This window comes from Lathamus discolor, chromosome 4, assembly GCF_037157495.1.
Source record: "Lathamus discolor isolate bLatDis1 chromosome 4, bLatDis1.hap1, whole genome shotgun sequence".
NCBI lineage: Eukaryota > Metazoa > Chordata > Aves > Psittaciformes > Psittacidae > Lathamus > Lathamus discolor.
In genome coordinates, this window is record NC_088887.1 from 50,106,573 (window position 1) to 50,124,398 (window position 17,826).

General features: G+C 40.6%; 1 protein-coding gene across 3 annotated transcripts in view; it reads left to right on the plus strand.

Moving 5' to 3' along the window:
* Positions 1-17,826, plus strand: part of GPM6B (glycoprotein M6B) — a 108,235-nt gene that overhangs the window by 4,937 nt on the left and 85,472 nt on the right. Inside the window, exon 1 of one of the 3 annotated variants that reach the window (XM_065677434.1) lies at positions 7,986-8,043. The exons of the other annotated variants lie outside the window; for them this stretch is intronic. Coding sequence (XP_065533506.1) covers positions 8,001-8,043 — 43 coding nt within the window. The 5' untranslated portion in view covers positions 7,986-8,000. Of the gene's footprint in view, positions 1-7,985; positions 8,044-17,826 lie in introns of those variants that run through there. 3 annotated transcript variants of the gene reach the window in all.

Consider the following 17,826-nt stretch of genomic DNA (forward strand, 5'->3'; position numbering starts at 1 on the left):
CTAGAAGTGCGAGAGCATTGTACCCAATGAAATTTCACTGGGGTAGATCATTTGCAGAGGGAACTGCTGTGGCTTGTTACATTACCACACTCCACAGGATGAGAGTTCTTCCCACTGAAAATCCTGGATTTCTTTTCTTTTTGACCTCCCCCATGTGCATCCCAGCTGTGTGTGCCTTTCACCCCTCTTCAGACACACATGTATGTATCCGGTCCCGGTGAATGTATTCCCCAGGGCGGCACATCACCTTGCTCTTCTGAGTACCTCCTTGGGCTGTTCCCACTGGGGGATTGAGAGCTTTCACAGAGCTGTAGAAGCAGCTTGCCTGTGAGTTGCTCAGGTCCACCTGCAAAACAAAATAATTGAACTCTTCATGGCACCACCGTGTTAACACTGCAGAAGATGTATGTATTTGCTTATAGGGTACTTTTAATGTAGGTGCTTTTTACCCTGAAGTGTGGAGTCAAGGCTTGCTCCTGATGGAACACATGGCATCTTGCTAGAGTGCCAGGCTGATCAGGGTACAAGTGTGGAGTCAAGGCTTGCTCCTGATGGAACACATGGCATCTTGCTGGAGTGCCAGGCTGATCGGAGTACACTGTGACACATTTGGGGGTTGTTCTCCAGGGTACTTGTGGCTGCATTGCTTTGAACTGTCCAGGGAAATCAAAATCCTTTCTGTTCTTCTGGCTTGTTCTTTAAAATCTGTTTGGGTGTGAGTGCCTCTGGGTTTGAGTTGTGGTAAGCAAATGTAAGGAAAGGTAGTTCAGTCTCCATGTGGGACATCAAAGAATGTTGTATAGGTCTCAGCTGAGCCTGTGAGGCTCTGTCCAGATGCAGAAGACAGGGCTGGGAGGGTTTGTGGGTTAATACCCAAAATAGCCAAAGGATGAAACAGAGCCATGGTGGCTCTTGGCCATCATATCCATCTTGTAAGATTTCTTCTTCCAGGTTGTATTCAACATAGCCTATGTCCCAGCGGAAGTGAACTTGGCATGACAGTACTGGGGGAGGAATCCAAGTCTTCTGATCCTTTCACAACTTTTCTTCTGTGGGCAGGTGTGAACTTCTGACAACTCGGGTGCTGGTATGGCTGTGCCCATCAAAATTCCCTGTCATCCCTCCCCTGTAAACAACAGGGGAGAAGATTTCACCATTCAGTGTAACAAATACATAGCATCCTATGTTCCACTGAGTCCTCAGATGTTTGTTACTTTCTGCTGTTGGTCTGTCTTGATTCTTTGGCAGTCTCTGTCTCTGTAATTATTTGTCTCTTGGGTTTTAGGCTCAAAAGCTTGCATGTGGAGTTGTGGCTTGGGAACCATTTACAAACAACACAGAGAGCTCTGAGAATTCGAAATCTTTTGTTCTCCCTGGTTTTGGAGCTGTTTCACTAGCAGTAGTTTCAAAATGTGAATGGAGCTTATGTTTCATTAATAGAAAGATGTGCCTGACAGAGCTATTGAGTGATATAAACCTTGGTGTGTTGCTATGCGTCAGTTTTGTGTTTGTTTTAATGCTTTGATAGTTGAATGGATGGGACACTCGTGAATTTCACCCTGAAGTTATATGTACAAAAGCTGACTTTCAGGAACGTGTTTGCACTTAATGTTTGGTTCTCTTTTGTGTTTTGTTTTGTTTTTTTTTTTTTTTTTTTTTTGCCCCAAGAATTGCCCCAGTCTAAGCCATGCATAAATCAAAGAGTGGGATTTCACTGAAAGCAAACAGGGCCAAACTTGCTCTGTTGGTGGCTCAGGAGTGAGGAAGCAGCTGGCTTGCCTTCCAGGTGCTGCTTTGTGGAATGACAGGCAGAAAGGACACCTTGTGTTAACAACACAGCTGGCTGGGAGATCCAAACACCAGAGTAAATGATGGGAGTCCAGCCAGAGGAGGATTATGTTTTGAGTAGTGAGCTGGTTTTCTTAATATTGGAAACATACATTCAGGCTCACTGGTGGTTTTGTTGAGCTGGAGCCATGGAGCTAGCTTAAGAGGAATCTGACTCCTGTTGCCAGCAAGCCACAGCTAACTAGGGTTCTCTGATGTCTGGTTTTTTCTTTACCTTTTAGTCTGTGTTTTGGTCAGCTTGCATGCTAGGAAATTCATAATTTCCTAAAAGTTCTAATGCTGAGTGTGCATCAGTGAAGCTGCTGGGTGAAGGTGAACGTTGGTTGACTTCAGTCTCTTGCTGCACCCTTTGTGAGTCTGCTTGGCAGAACAGCTGCTGTTGCATCTTAGGATCACTTTAAGAGAGATTCCCCACTGTTTGTTGGGGTTTTTTTTAACTCTTTGGGTTTATATGTTGTTTGGTTTCTGATGGGACATGAATGTTTCGTGGCATGAGAGTGCTTTCCTCAACTTAAGATGTCTTTTCAGAGCTTCTAAAGTTCAAGGTTCTAGGAACCTCTGTCAGGATCTGCTGGAATGAAGTCCTGGGCATTCACTGTTGACAAACGTTATGCAAGTCTGAATTAGTGCAGAGCTCTGGCTGGATCTAAAGTACTTTTTCCTAACTTCTCTACTAAACTAATCACCATTTTCTTGTTGGTTGTGTTTTCTGTATCTTATTCTGGGTTTCTTTTGAAGGAATGACTTCTGGAAGGTTTTAAACGATTGCTGTTTCTATGTAAACTTAGGCTTTTGTTACCAGAATTGTGTTGACATAAATGTCACCTACTTTCCCAAACAAAAGTGTAAAATGAGTTGTATTTGTGAAACACACAGCTGAAAGTAAGTTTACCACATGCAGTTTCCCTGGTGGGAAATTAAATGCTTTTCTTGAGCTGCTTAGGCATGTATTAAAAAAAAAAAAAAAAAAAAGTCAGGAGGAAAGAGAGATGACTAGTGGGAGTATTTGGAGCTGAGAACTCTTGGGGCAAGCACAGGGATCTGCTCCAGCACATCTGTCAAGAGCCCATGACTTGCAAGGTGTAATGAACAATAACACTTCATACAACATCTGCTTGGGCTCTGTGATGGGCTCTGATACAAAAGCCTTGAAATCTCTGAGATATTTGTCATACCATGTCAGGGGAATGCAACAGAATCTGGTGCATCATCTATTATTGCCTGCTCTCCAGACAGTGAAGTTACTAGGTGCTGAAGCTGATAGCTGTTTCCCTGAGCTAGTTTTACGTAAGCAAATACAAGGAATGCAGTGCAGAGGGGGCTTTAATATGTGTGACTGGTATAGCCCATGTTAGTAATTATATCCGTTAAAGAGTGTATACCTTCACGTATAAAGTGGCAATTTCTTATGCTTGATAATTGCCTGATGAAAATCCCCCATTTCAGATAATGTCTGGAAACTTAATGACATGGAATGAAAAATAGCCAGTTAAGTAATTTTGCTTTTTAATAGCCTGTAATTTTTAGTTTATCTCTTGAAATTGTTCTCAAACAGTTTGAAAATACCTATTTTTCTCCACAAACTTGAGCTATGAGAAGCATAAAATAGATATTCAATCTTTAACCTCCTCCTGGGCTTCTCAGTTTTTTTCATCTTACCTGCCACTTACATGCTTGCAAGGCCGTGTTTGACAAATTGTTGTAATCTACCACATATTAAATTCCTCTTATTTCTCAGTGGAAACCTCTGAGAGGCAGAAAAGAACCAGGAAGGAGTAAACAAACTCTTGAAAACACTAATTTAAAGTAGCTGTGGTGGACTGAAGGTGGGTATGTGGGGAGTGGGTGGAACCGAAAAAAAGCACAAATGAGGTAGAAGCATGAGTCAAGACTCAAGTGATTCTAGCCTTAACCAGTCTGCAGATTTCTTTTTTTTTTTTTTTTCTGTAAATCTTTGTTTCTGGAATTTTTTTAAGGTTTTCTATGGCTGTTGTCACAAAAACTGCTGGATGTTTTTCTCATTATGGTCAGCTCACCAGTGCATCCCAGACATCATTTAGGCTTTTTCCATCACCCTAACAAGGGGGAAGTGCTGGATCTTCATAGTTGAACCTTGTCTTGTCCTCCTGCCAGGCTGTTTTCTACCAGCTTTTGTGGGAGGGGTGCGCGTGTGAGGGCCGATTGTTCCTTGCACCTCTTATTCCTGTTGGCGTTTGAAGCCGTTCTCCCTGAAACGGTGACCAGGAAGGAGCCCTTGCTAGTTTTGCACGCATGTGTTTTACACGTGGTAGGTGAGCACGGCTATGACACCACCCGATGGTGCACTTGGGTACTTGCAGGTATGTTTTCCATAGGCTGATAGCTGCTAGCTTCTGTCTGTTTCAAAGTAAGGTACCCCTCCTAGGAAGAGAAAACAGTGGGTACTTTGGGAGAAACAGCTTTTAAATACACAGAAAATCAGGAGACACTCTCTTAAAGCAGAATTAAGTGCTTTGCTGGAGGAAGTTTGGGGGCTTGGTTTTCTCTTAACAGTAATAGAAAGCACTGCACATGTGTAATAGTGAATGTTCTTGCTGAGGCTAATGGGAGAGTCTTGGCTGCTGTTAAAAGCTGATGTATAACTGTTAATTACTCCACGGTGAATCTTTTAGCTCTTCTTACAAGAACATACAGAGAAAAAGTGCATGGAAATAACATCATAGTTACAATCAATGCTAGCTACTTCTTCCCATTACAAAATTCACTTAGTTGATGAACTGGTTCTGGCATGCTAAATGGGTGCCTGTGCAGGACTTCTGAGGAGAGTCTTATATGGACTTTGTAAGCAGACATAGATGGCAAGAAGCTCTTATCCAGCCTAAACGTGAGTTCTCAAAGCGTTCCTTCCTCTTTCTCATGGTATAAGGCAGGTTTCTAGATTAAAAAAATGCCATCATGCCTGCTTACATTCTCATCTACTGTAATTCTGTAAGTAAAAATAATAAAATACTTGATCCCTAACCCTTTGGGTTTTTAGGGAAGAGGATGGTAAGATTAGTAGGAGGGAAGCATGACTTATACCTTCAAGTTTGTGAGCGTGACTACTGTGCCCACTTCCCACATGGTCAGTAGTCTGTCTTCTTCTGCATGTGTGAAATGTTCCTTATGTTAGCTCCTGTACCTTGTAAATAAAGTATTTTCTATTGCCTTACTCAGAAAATATGTCAAGCTTTTAATTGCATATGCTTCATTGCTCCAACACTTGTGCCTTGCATTTGCATATTGTTATCAGATCTCTGTGGAAAGATATTTCTTCTCCTTACCCAAGTTTAAACACAGGAGAGAAATCTTAGAATCATAAAATGGTTTGGATTGGAAGGGACCTCAAAGATCATATCGTCTCAACCCCCCTGCCATAAGCAGGGACACCTTCCAGTAAACCAAGCTGCTCAAAGCCCTATCCAGCCTGGCCTTGAACACTGCCAGGAGTGGGGCAATCACAGCTTCTTTGGGCAACCTGAGCCAGTGCCTCAGCATCCTCACAGAAAATAACTTCTTCCTTGTATCTAATCTGAATCTACGTCCTTTCAGTTTAAAACCATTCTCCCTTGTCTTGTTCCTACATGCCCTTGTATTCTGTAGTCCCCTTTAGGTATTGGAAGGCTGCTAGGTCTCTCTTGAGCCTTTCCCAGGCTGAACAAGCCCAACTCTCTCAGCCTGTCTCCATAGGAGAGGTGCTCCAGCCCTTTGATCATCTTCATTGCCTCTGAATTTGCTCAAACAGATCAACATCCTTCTTATGTGGGGACCCCAGAGCTGAACGCAGTACTCCAGGTGGGGTCTTAGAAGAGCAGTGTAAAGGGGAAGAATCACCTCCCTTGACCTCCTTGCCACACTTTTTTTGGTGCAGCCCAAGATATGGTTGGCATTCTTGGCTGCAAGTACACATTACCAGGTAATATTCAAGTGAACTTGCAGCAGGAGCCTTTGCTCTTTGATGGCAAATATGGTGGAGCTGTGATGCTTAAAGCCTTCAGGCTTAGCATCTACTGCCTCTCTGCTTTGTCCTGAAGGAGACAGCTGAGAAGAGCACCCCAGTGAGAGTCTACATCCCAGACCTCCCGCAGCACTCAGGATGTACTGTGATACTAATGATTTAAAATCCTTCCCCTAGGTCATCATGACTTTTAAGGAGCTTTTGCACTTATCTCAGAAAATGCCTTTCTTCCTTGCGTGTGACCTACCGGGACAGCTGTGTTTCTCTTAAGCACTGAAGTTAATGATACAAAACATGAAGCTTGAGAAGGGGAGAGCAGGCTTACAGCTCTTCTTAGCTGTGTACCCACTGCCGATGTCCCTTGTGTGGGAGAACAGCATGACCAGGGCTTTTGTGGCTGCAGGACAGTTGTAAGGCATGACTTCAGCATCTGTGATCCTTTCTGCTAAGGGTTTAGAGGATGATGCTTGTATAGTCTTTCTGGGCTTAGTGTGAAACAAGGCAAGCTTTCTTATTTTCGCTGGTGTTTCTTTTTTGTTTGCGGGGGTTTCTTTTTGTTTGTTTGTTAATGCAGTGGAAAAGACTTTTTTTCAGACTTCACAGTAACAGTACATGCAAAGGTCTTCCTTGTGTTTGTGTACATTGCTAACATACACATTTCTGATAAGCCCTGTGGACTAGGTGGCTTTGCATCCTAGGGTGATCACAGTGCTTCTGCATGGAGTAAGACAAACCTTGTTCAGTGTGGATGTCTAGTAGTGTTTTGTCTGGACTGTACAGCTTCTTTCCTGTCAGTGTCCATACAGTAACCTAAACTTGCCTCTTTTCATATGACCTTGAATTGGCTATTAACTCGCTCTCTCACACACTAGCATGCACACTTTTTAATTTTCAGCTTTGCTTGACATCTCCTTCTCCTGTTACCTCTTCTCATGAAGCTGTGTGTGGGCTTACCTGCAGCATGGTAGGAGTTTGCATGAGGAACTACCTTCCCAAATATTAGCCTTGGCAGTTGTGCCTCTGTGAAGGCATATGGAAGAGGCAGGGCAGCAGCCCCAGCAAGCTTCACCACCTTCTTTTGTTTCCCTCATAGCTATGGTGACCCTGGATGTGAGACCAGGAATGTACGCACTGGAGATGATTGAAGGAAATGTGCAGCACTACATACTAATTAATTCAGGTCATGATACTCATAGGGTAAGCACAGTGGCTTCCTGCCTCCCAAGTGGTTGCTGTGATTCTGATGTGAACTCTTTTGGCTTATGCCAAGAAAAAAAACCTGTACAGTAATTAAAATGCACCTGAACTGCTTTAGAAGAGGCTGATTTGAATTAGGGCATGATTATTAACTCTAGTAGTACTCAGCTTTGCTAAATCTTTCTCTGACTTCCATGCTGTTCATTCCACTGCTGCTCCATCAGCTCAGTAACATTTGCTGGGATAGTATCTTCATTTCTGTGGAGAAGACAAGGACTTGGCTAAATGTACCATAAGCCTCGGTGGGACCCTGTCCGGGATGCGATGCCCGCTTCAGAGCTTGCTAATGGCTGAGAGTCTCATGTTAGCTCATCCTCAGAAAGCTAGAACTATGTGAGCAGAAAAAGGGGAGTGAATAGGCAACTTTATTGCTTGCATAACTGTGCTGAATGCTGACTTCTCATGGGTATCTGAAATAGTTAACAAAATTGGACTGCTTGGAGTTACTGCATGAAATTTAAGTCCTTTGGGATTTAAGGCATTGCCTTTTGTATGCATGTGTGGGAAATTCGGGGGAAAAGCGAGAATACAACAGAGTTTTAATCTCAGTCCATGACAGCTCTGTCAGTTTGAGGGCTCAGAGTCCCTTGCTTATGCTTTTCTTTCACATGAGCTAGATGATATGACTGGTTTTTTTCTTTATGTGTGGATGACACCACTTGAAAGAGTATCTTTAAACCCTCTTTGTGGGGACAGTACACTGTGAAACCTAGGTTTTCATAAAAAATTATGCAGTAAAGCTTTTCTGAAGAGAAGCATTTTGCATCAAGTCTTGTCACCAAGTCATGACTACGGAACACTAGTTTCAAAGTCTCTCATGTTACAGCTGTGCTACTTGTTTTCCAAAGCATTTTTCAGACAGAATCCACTGGGAGCTGCTGGTATGGTTTCCCAAATTCTTCTCCAGTATAGTTCCTGGATGCCCGGATGCCCCTGCCTTGATCTGCGGTACAGTGGTGTTGGTAAGGCCTACCGTGTTTGTAACCTCTGGTGATGGAGCAAATACTGGTTTCACTGTTGTTTGTTTTTACTACGTTTAAAAAGTTGCTGCTGGCAGAAGAACAAAAAGCAGTAGGATTTTATTTTTTTAATCCAAGAAGGATTTAATTCAAGAATCAGGATACTTATACTAGAAATGCCTTTCATAAGATATTGAAACATCTTTTTGGAAACAAAAGAAATTTGAAATGAGAGCTGTAGAAGGCTGTTTGTTGTTTTGACTTGTTTTGTTGTTTGGTTTTTTTTTTGTTTTTGTTTTTTTCCTCTCTGAAAGAGTTATCTCTGATGTGAAATGAAACCAGACCTTAGTTTGAAGGCTTGTATTCAACATCTGCTCAGCTTGGGAGCAATTAGAAAGGATTGCAAATGTATGAGTTACCTGGTCTAGTGAAGGGCGTCACTGCCCATGGCAGGGGAGTTGAAACTAGATGATCTTCAAGATCCCTTCCAAGCCAAACCATTCTGTGATTCTATGAGTTTTACAGAGGGGCTGTGTTTTGGTTCTGTGCTGATTTTCCATGTTTCTTCTTCTGAAGCTCTAATTTATCTTTGGAAAGTCCAGGAAATTAGAGCTAACTAAATGTAATTTTCTTTGTGCCTGCAAAATGATTGTATTGATCATCTCTACACATGACAGTACCTTCTTTTTAAGAATCATACTTTTGCAAGATATTATTGATCTCTACTACCAGTAAGATGTTTCAAGCTCTTCAGAGAGGGTCTCTGCTGTCTCTTTGCTTCTTGTGCAGGAGGTGGAAGAGTGTCCTTCAGAGAGCTGCTGGCATATGTTCTTAAGCATCAAAAAAATCTTTGGTCTTGGTTCCTGCTTGAATGATGAAAAAAATCACAAGACCTGCTTTTGGAGACTTTTGTTTACTGTTTGGTTTCTGAGCCCTTAGTGGCTGGTAGTTATTTCAAGTTTTCCCTCTTTTGCTGTGATAAATGGATATTGAATGGAAATCTACTTCCTTTTTTTTCTTCTTTTCATAATGAAAGATGCAGTTCTTCATGGGTGCTTTAGAATCGTGATTTAAGTTTGACCCCAGATCTTGATAAACTCAGTGCTGATACTGCAAGGTGCAGTTCAAGTGGAGATAGCATGCCTCTCTTCCTGCATGACATTAGTACCTTTGCTCTTGCCTTGGGATAAAAATAGCTGAATGTGTTCCATGCTATCTGCCTCTGCTTTTTACACTCTTATGTTTTATATAGGGTTTACTGTTGCAGACCTATGGGAAAGCATGAGCCCTAAGCAAGCCCTGAGCCTACAACACGTATAAAAGACATATGTTTTAAGGGAGCATATCTGAAAGAAAACAGTGGAAACAAAATGGGGATATTTTTTCTTATTTTGGTGGGTGATACCTATTTTGATAGGCTTAGACTGCCTGGAAGAAAAGTGTCGCTCCATAACATAGGGATGGTGCATTTTAAGTTCTCAAAATCCTCTGTGCTTCTTTCCTCATCTTCTCCCTATAGGGAAATAAGATCTTGCTATAAATTTATTGTCTGCATTTGAGCAATATAATACGTGTGTCTGACACTTCTGTGCATATCCTGTTCAGTCACTAAAGAGGCTCCCTCAGTTGTTATGTCTTTGTTACAAATGTTTAATTTAAAAACAATAAATTTGAGGCTGAGGGAATGGGGATTTTTACAGTAACGTCATTAAGGAAATGGTGCAAAACTGACTTAAGTGTTGGATTTCTTCTTTTTGGTTGTTTTTGGGGGTTTTTTGGTGGGGTTTTTTTGTTTTGTTTTTTTTTTTTTTTTTTTTTGGCTCTGCAGGCTGCATTTTTCAGGCAAACTTTCTCATAACAGAATAGTTAGGAAGCAGTGGTTAGTGGGTCAGACAGGCCCAGGGGGCTAAATTGGGGTTTGTTCAGCCAAATGTTAGTGCTTTTTAATCAACGCTGAATTCTGCATGCAACACTCTCTTCCTTCCCCAAAGCCATAACAAAATAAAATGGGTATTCAATTGGGTCATGAACAACATCTGCCCTTTACTAAAAACAGTTAGAGAGTTACCACAGCGAGGGAAGAGAAGCTGCCTATAGCTACTGCTAGAGCATCTTTTCACCACCATGGCTTTGATGGTCTGGTACAAACAGCTGCCAATGAAGATCTGTGCACAGTCCTCAAGCTCCCTTTAGAAAGAAAAGGAATATTTCCTTTCGTTTTCCGTGCAGCATTTTTACAACAAGGAGCAAAATTAAGATAAAACTGTGTCCTGAAAACTGAAAGTACAACAAATTTACAGTGCTGTGAAATAATTGCATAGATTTCTTTTCGTCCTGTACAGCTTCCATAGTTGTTAGGCTACTTCAAGTCAAGGAATTGTTTTTTTCAGATCTTGCTGCTGCCACCTGTTCAGTCTGTAGTTAATGTAATTAATGTGAGGGTAGAAATGCCAGAGGCTTTGGACTCTTGTCTAAATGGGTTACATATTCTCTACTGTAGACTGTGGGCTATCCTGATAAGTTTCAATTTGCCTTCATGTAGGCTTTTTGTTTGTTTGTTTGTTTGTTTGATAAAAGGCAGTCCCATTTCATTCATATAATTCAAGTGTCTTTGATTTGAAGATTTTAGGTTCAGCTGAACTTCTTCCAATTAACAGGAGCTTATCAAGTTCTTCACCCCAAGCAGGCTGTGTCAGAGGTGTATGGAAAACTAAAAATTAACCATGATTTATTGGATACTTATTGCTGGTTGCTGTAAAGGAACCTAAAAGCGAAAGATGGTAATTTTCTTTTTTAAAGTTCTGAAGCAATTCACTGTCTTTCATGGGAAGAGATTGGAGGATCTAGAACCAGATGATGTTGCCTTGATGTTGCAAAGAACAGGAGAGTTAACTTGGTCTTGCTTTGTTTTGGGTGAAGAGCTTAAAAAAATAAAACCATTATTTTTAGAGGGTTGTTCTCTACAAAATGTTACATTAGTAGATTACTTCCTCCTGAAACTTCCAAATACAAAGACTTTTCGAAGTAATGAAGATTGCTTTGAGGAATAACGTATCTCTGGAAACCAAGGACTAGTTGTCTTCTCACAATGCTCAGCATTGCCCCTCTTTCCCCCATTATATGGCAAGCCGCAGAGAAGCAGTGGGTGCAAATGAAAGTATGACATGCATGACATGTCTGTTTGAAAAGAGAGTAAGCTAAAATGTGAAACCAAATGCATGCTTATTTAAATAACTAATTCTCAGAGGGGAACTGTGTCTCAGGGTGCAGTCTGTTAGCAGCAAATGCTTGTTAATATAAAATTTTGTCTCAGTTCAGGAACACACTAACACATGTACTTATCCCTGGACACACCAACAAGCAGCCTTGTGAGCTTGAAAGACAATACTTGCTGTATGTGGCTGTAGAACATACAAGTAAACTGCTAGATCAGGGTCTCTAATGTGCGTGCTTGTGTTAAAAAGACATGTAGGAAAATATGCATGCACAGCAGGTATTAGAATTTAGAATTTAGCTCCGTTGAGACTTTGCAGTAGTGTTTTGTTACTATTGCAAATACTTGCGTGCTTTAACAGGCAGAAAAAGTCATAGTTTGTATTAGACTTAAAAGTAGGAAAAAAAGGGTTGGAGTGGTTTGCAAAGCATGACTTGGAATAATTTTTTATTTGGCAAGCATGTTGCATGAAAGATGAAATGAAATTAAATACTTCCTGAGCATCATCTTTCAGGTAACTAATCATAGAAATTGCTATTTGATAGTCCAGGAAACAACTTTTGATTATAAAAGATCTACAAAACACATTCCAGGCTATGAGCAGTTTTGGAAGTTGATTGAAGCTCACTACCGTGGAAACAAAGTACACTGCAACTTGGATACAAATGGTTAGGCTTAAGTAGAGAAATGACACATGAAAGCAAGGTTACTGGCTTCTAACAGATGTTTCATGCCGCAGTAGGGTAGCAGACATAGAAGGTTTTACATAAAACTTTTTTTCCCAGAACCACACACCACTCTCTTTTTGCAACTCTGTTCTTACTGATGTTTGCAATTGAATGCGTTGTAATACATAAAAAGTTGGTCTGTGGTGGGGATTGTAGGTATAATTGCAAAGTTGATAGTGTTTCATAGTTGCAAAATGTGTTAAATGTGCTTATACTTAATTGAAACAAGGCTTCTGACAGTTGCGGATGTGTTGGGAAGCGCTGAATTGGTTGCTAGGACTGCAGGGGAACATGCTGGTTGTGCTTTTCCAAGTTGCATTTTTCAGTCTTCTGTAAAAATGCAAAGACAACCCCAAATGCCAGTTTATTTTTCAGCAATGAATTGCTAACAGTTACTTTAACTGCAGCCTTCCTGGGTGATTTCTCTTACATAGATAGTCCCCATTACATGTGCATTTAGTGGTATAAACTAATGCTGTAATACATATACCATTTCAAAAATGTGTTATATTGTGAATAAACTTTCATCTCTGAAATGCTGAAACTCCTTTAGATATAGGCATACAAAAACCCACATGTAGCAGCTAGGTGGCAGAAACCGTACCTTTTTAAAATAAAGGGATACTATAAATGCAACAGTGTTGCTTTGTAGTGACTGCTCAGTTTCTTTAAAAGAAGGAATTTTGTGATACCCTTACATTGCCAGAAATTTGTCCTTTGAGAATACAAAAGTAAGCAACTTCCTTCTGTTTTATTCATGGCATATTTTCTCTAGGTGTCTAAACGGTCAGAAATAGATTCTTCTGTTGCATGTCTTCCATCTATCTGGTTTTAAAATAAAAGTAGCTGAGAGATGTCACTTTGTGCTTCTACAACCGTGGCTTTCTTAGCGTCTGACATCCAGTTATTTACCTGTCATACCTTGTACAACTGTATAAATACACCAATTAAACAATTCTTGTGAAAGGTTTGGTATGGGAGGGTGCTTGTGTAAATATTTGGAAGCAGGGGCTTTTCTGTGGGTTTGTGTATCACTCATTACACCTGAAGCTCACCCTAATTATATGGTCTAGGTCCTTTAAGAATGCAGAAATTATGGGGAGCAATATGGGGAGGAGGGAGGGAGAGAAAGGAGTTGTCTCTATTTTAAGGTATGCTACTCTTTCAAAAAGAATGCCTTATTTCTTAAATCAGTCTAAAAATGTAAATGGAATTGGTACCAAACGCCATGCCCTATAGGAAACCTTATGAACTCGGTTGATTACTGCAGTTCCACATATAGCTTGTTTAGTCATTTGCTGGGCATAGTTTACCTGCAGAGGTGGTAGATAGTTTATGTGCTGCTTTAAATTCTTCCAACTTCCAACCCTTTCTTTGTAGTATCTGGCTCATGGCCACTGTGGTTTGGATAGGAAGCCAGAGAAGACTTCAGCTCAACTCTGCATATATCTCTGCTTATTTGAGACAGAGCTGTCATTAGAGCTGGCAGCTATTAGAGCTATTAGACTAAATCACTGAGGTTGTTAGGGTAAAACCCTTGCTTTCCTGCATGAGTAAGAAACTTCTTTGGGGTTCTTCAGTCATACAGTCATAATGGTGATAAAAACTTCAGTCATCTGCTTCAGTTAGAGGAACTGTTAGAAAGCAAAGTGGAAAAAAAAAGAAAGAATCCTGCTGTTTATGAGCAATGGTGGCCTCGTCTAGCTGGTTTTTGCCTCTGTACAGGACATTGGGTCAGGTGCTATCTTCAGACTCTGTTCATTACAACAGGTTTGCTAGTCTGCAAGCTACCCACACTGAGTCAACAGCATAAAAAGTACTTCTGAGTGCACTATCTTATCAAGGTTACACAAATTTGTTTGTTTTAAGAAGAGTGCAGTAGAGTTTCTGTGTAACAGGTTGGGAAATAAATGTCTTGTTACAAAAGGAGGTGTTTAAGAAAATGCTTGAGGATGCAGAACTTATGTCCTTCTAAATGAACACTTCATGTACAACAGCTCTCTTAACACTTGAATTCCCAAAAAGCATGATTCTTTCACAACAGGTCTCTGGGTTTTGTAACATAAGAGCTGCAAGAAAGTTCATTTGTTCTGACGTTTAAACTTCATTAAATGAAGCACTAAATAGGATAATGTGATTTCCTAACAGCTGAAAATTGTCAAGAGCGTATTGTCCTAAACAGACAGTGGGCCTTGCATGTATTGAGCACTGAGAAACATAAGTCTTATGTAGCAGTTGATTAATTTGTAGAGTTGCTGTAAAGCTTGTTCAGTCACTCCTGCTTTTTAAGGTCAGCTTTTCATGTTAACATCATTGAGAAAGCATTATGTATTTGACTACAGAATGTTTTAGAGAATCTTCCCAAGTGCATTTTTTACAGGAATAAGCATATCAACTTAAGCAGAATGCTAAGCTGTTTATTAAGGCAATATGCTGTCATGCGATACATGTGAATTTTAAGTCATATCTGTATCTGTTAACTTGGCTTTATGGCTTTAAGAAAATTGGTTGAATTCTTTTAGGACACTTTCATTCTTTCATTTGCTTATGTATTCAGGATGCTTAATGGGTAATTATCATCTTCAAAATGCTTTGGTGTCTGAATAGAAGGTGATGCTGAAGAGGTTTCTCTGTGGGGAAAAAAACATAGCTTAGAGTTGCAGGCTTGATTCATACTTGTTCTTAGCATTTCAACTAGTGTACGTATCTGCATCCTCCAAGAGAGTGATGTATGAAAAGACATCTAAGTCCGGTCCCTTTGGTTTCTCCTGTTGCAACCATAAAGCAGATGACTGGAAGAAGAAATGGGCCATGGCTGAGGAAAGAGGCATTGCCTTGCCTTTCGGAAACCAGTGTCAATTTTTTTCCTGCAGTTTAGTTTCCTTTCGGAACTCTCCCAGCATGTCATCTTTCCTCTCCTCCTTTCCATGTAAGTTTGTCTAGACAGGAAAGACACAGTTTTTTTCATTCCAGATGGGGGAAAAAAGAACCCAAAATCAAACCAACAAAACCCAACCAAAAAAAAAAAAAAAAAAACAACCCCCCAAAACTAAGCAAGAAAAACCTTGGAAAAGCCCATTGCTGCTTCAGATTTTTGATTTGGAGCTCTCTGTGGCTCTGCCATCTGTGGAGCTTCAGATAGACAAAACATGTCCCAGCTGCAAACCAGCCTGTTGCTGCTTTCTGTGCTTACATGTGTAAGGCTGAGTTGCGTGGTTATCCAGGTGACAGAGGGACCTATGCCTCTTCTGGGTGACTGAGAAGGAGCTGGGTGATAGGGTTTAGGGTTTTGAGAGGTGTAACCACATTTCCTAGAGTTTGCATGCTTGACGGCTCTGGAATGGAGAAGCTCTTCTATTCTTTCCTGGCCTTGAGACATGCAGACCCTTCCTGCTTTGTCTACCCATCTTTGAAGATGAATTTTCCCTTGTGCTCTGCAAGTCAAGTCAGCTGTGCCCTGTTAATGGTCATGAAGGCAGAGATCCCAGCAGCTGGAGCAGGCAAGAGGTACATTTGCTTTGAGCCCTTATGAGGTGTTAATCTCTGTGGTGACCGAGTGACCCAGCTTGAAGAGGAGATGGAGCAGGCGATGAGCAGGGGGGTTGTGGCAGAGATGGGAAAGGCTGTACATGGGGTAAAAGTGGAAAGCTGTGGGAAAAGCAGCACTTCTTGCATATGAGGTTAAAGAAGAAAAAAATGGTCTAACCAGGAAGTGAGTTCAAATTTGTGTTTGGTACCTTGTCAATTAAATATTGATTTATTTACACGTGCAACTTCTGTATATAGCTTAGTGTATTATTACTTCTATGGATGACAGTATATGCATTTTCTTTTGGATACATAGTGCAAGTGGCATAAACCATGTAGAATTTAAACTCCCGCCCGTTTCACAATTTAGTGTTTCTTTACACTGTTAAATTGTTATGCGTTATGGTTTAATATCTTTTGGGACAAATCGGACTACATGGCAAGTTGTGGGAGAGGAAGTGTGTGTGTCTATTACTCATGATTTTAAGCGTAATTAATCTTTGTCTTTCTGCCTTCCCCATTTCATAAACTAATCTCAGTCATAGCTTCAGAGCCATCAATTTACATGTATGAGCAGTTTCTCACCTGTGCAGCCTCTCCTCTAGCCTCTGGTAGTGATTGCTTATGCAATAAATATGGGATTCACAGTCTGATTCAAAAGATTTTGGAAAGCTTTGTCAGTACTTTACATTTTTCAAGGGCACAGGGCATAGTATTTTCAGGCCAGGTTCTGGTATCCCTTCTTAATGAACACTGCAGTAAGTCCAAATCCAGATATTGAAGATCTGATAAAACCAGCCAGATTTGACTGGTTTTGGCTGTTACCATGTCCGCTGTGAACTTCAGTAATGTTTTTTCATTATGTTTGTGAGGTACTCCTATTTTTTTGCTGCTTGATTTATTTCTAACAACTCTGAATGCAGTATTTTCTGGAATGAAGGTTGTGTTTGGAGGCTGGGGGGAGTGTCAAGCTGGTTTTTGTCCTTTTGTTTTTAACCCCTCTTCCATAGAAGACACAGTGTCCTACAGACAGATAGAACAATGCTATATTCCATTTTAGCATCGAATCACAAGCGGGGTCTTTGGAATTAAATTTGGCGAATTGCCTGGATATGTTCAGTTTTCAACAAGCCCTGCTTTGTGCATTAGCACCCTACGCTTCCTCCCTCCCTCCCCCCAATGCTGCCACTGAAGAGAGGAGGCGAAACAAAAAAAAACCCAAACAGAATAAAAGCATCTGTTAGAGAAAATGGGGAGGAAAAAACGGATGAAAAGAGGAGGAAAGATGTTTTCCAGAACAGCTGTCAAATCTGTCAGAAGAGCTGGACATAATTTTTCACTTAGTCACACTCCTGAGTATCCGATTACATATGTGTAAATATTTCCTTTTTTAATTATTATTAACATTAGGTGCAATGTAGATATAACACAACTTTTTATACAAAATGCAGCTCAATTTGAACAGAATGTTTAAATGCTCATTTGCCAGGACTTTGAACCCAGGCACGAGCATGTCAGTATTTGACACTAATGCGTTCTTCCTTTTTCATGTGTGTGCAATTGGAAATGTGCTGTGGGAAGGAATATAGTCTATTATTGAGCATAGTAGCTAGATGAAGCTTTGACAGACTTTAAGGTGCATGTTAAGACTGTATTTTATTAAACATGAATGTTTGTGCTCCTTTATTTTAACTTGCTGAGGGATAAATGGAAATGTCAAGCTGAAAGGATTATATTCCTTGTAAGATCTGTGAAACTATTTCATGACCTGAAAGACAGTAACCTGTGAAGAAAAGTACTGTCCTACTGTGGGTAAGATAGTTGTTAACTTACTGACAAAACAGTGGGTAAAGACTGCCCTCTCACCCGCTGGTACTCTGTTAGGTCAAGCAGTGTGATTGATTGCACATCACCATTAAGGTACCATTTTTACTCGGCTAAAAAATGTTTGTTACATTCAATGCAGTGTATTGTTTCAGTCTACCTACAGAGCAAAAATTCTGATTTAAATGAGGATATATAGCTAAAATTAACCACCCTACAGTGGCTGCACCCAGTACTGCATTCCAAAGAGGAAGGAATCATAAATAAATGTGCAAATAAGCTAACTTTTAATGAGAGAGGGGAGTACAGAGGAGGTGTCCTTCTCTGTTCTCCAGCTGTGCTACACTTGTAGGAGCTGGGGTCAGCAAGCAAAGTTGAAAATTGAGAGCTGTGAACCTGAAGGGAATTCTTGTAATTCTTTTGAACTGCAGGCAAAATTATTTCATAGTGAAAATTGTACCAGAGGAATGTATAAGCTCAAATATTTTAAAT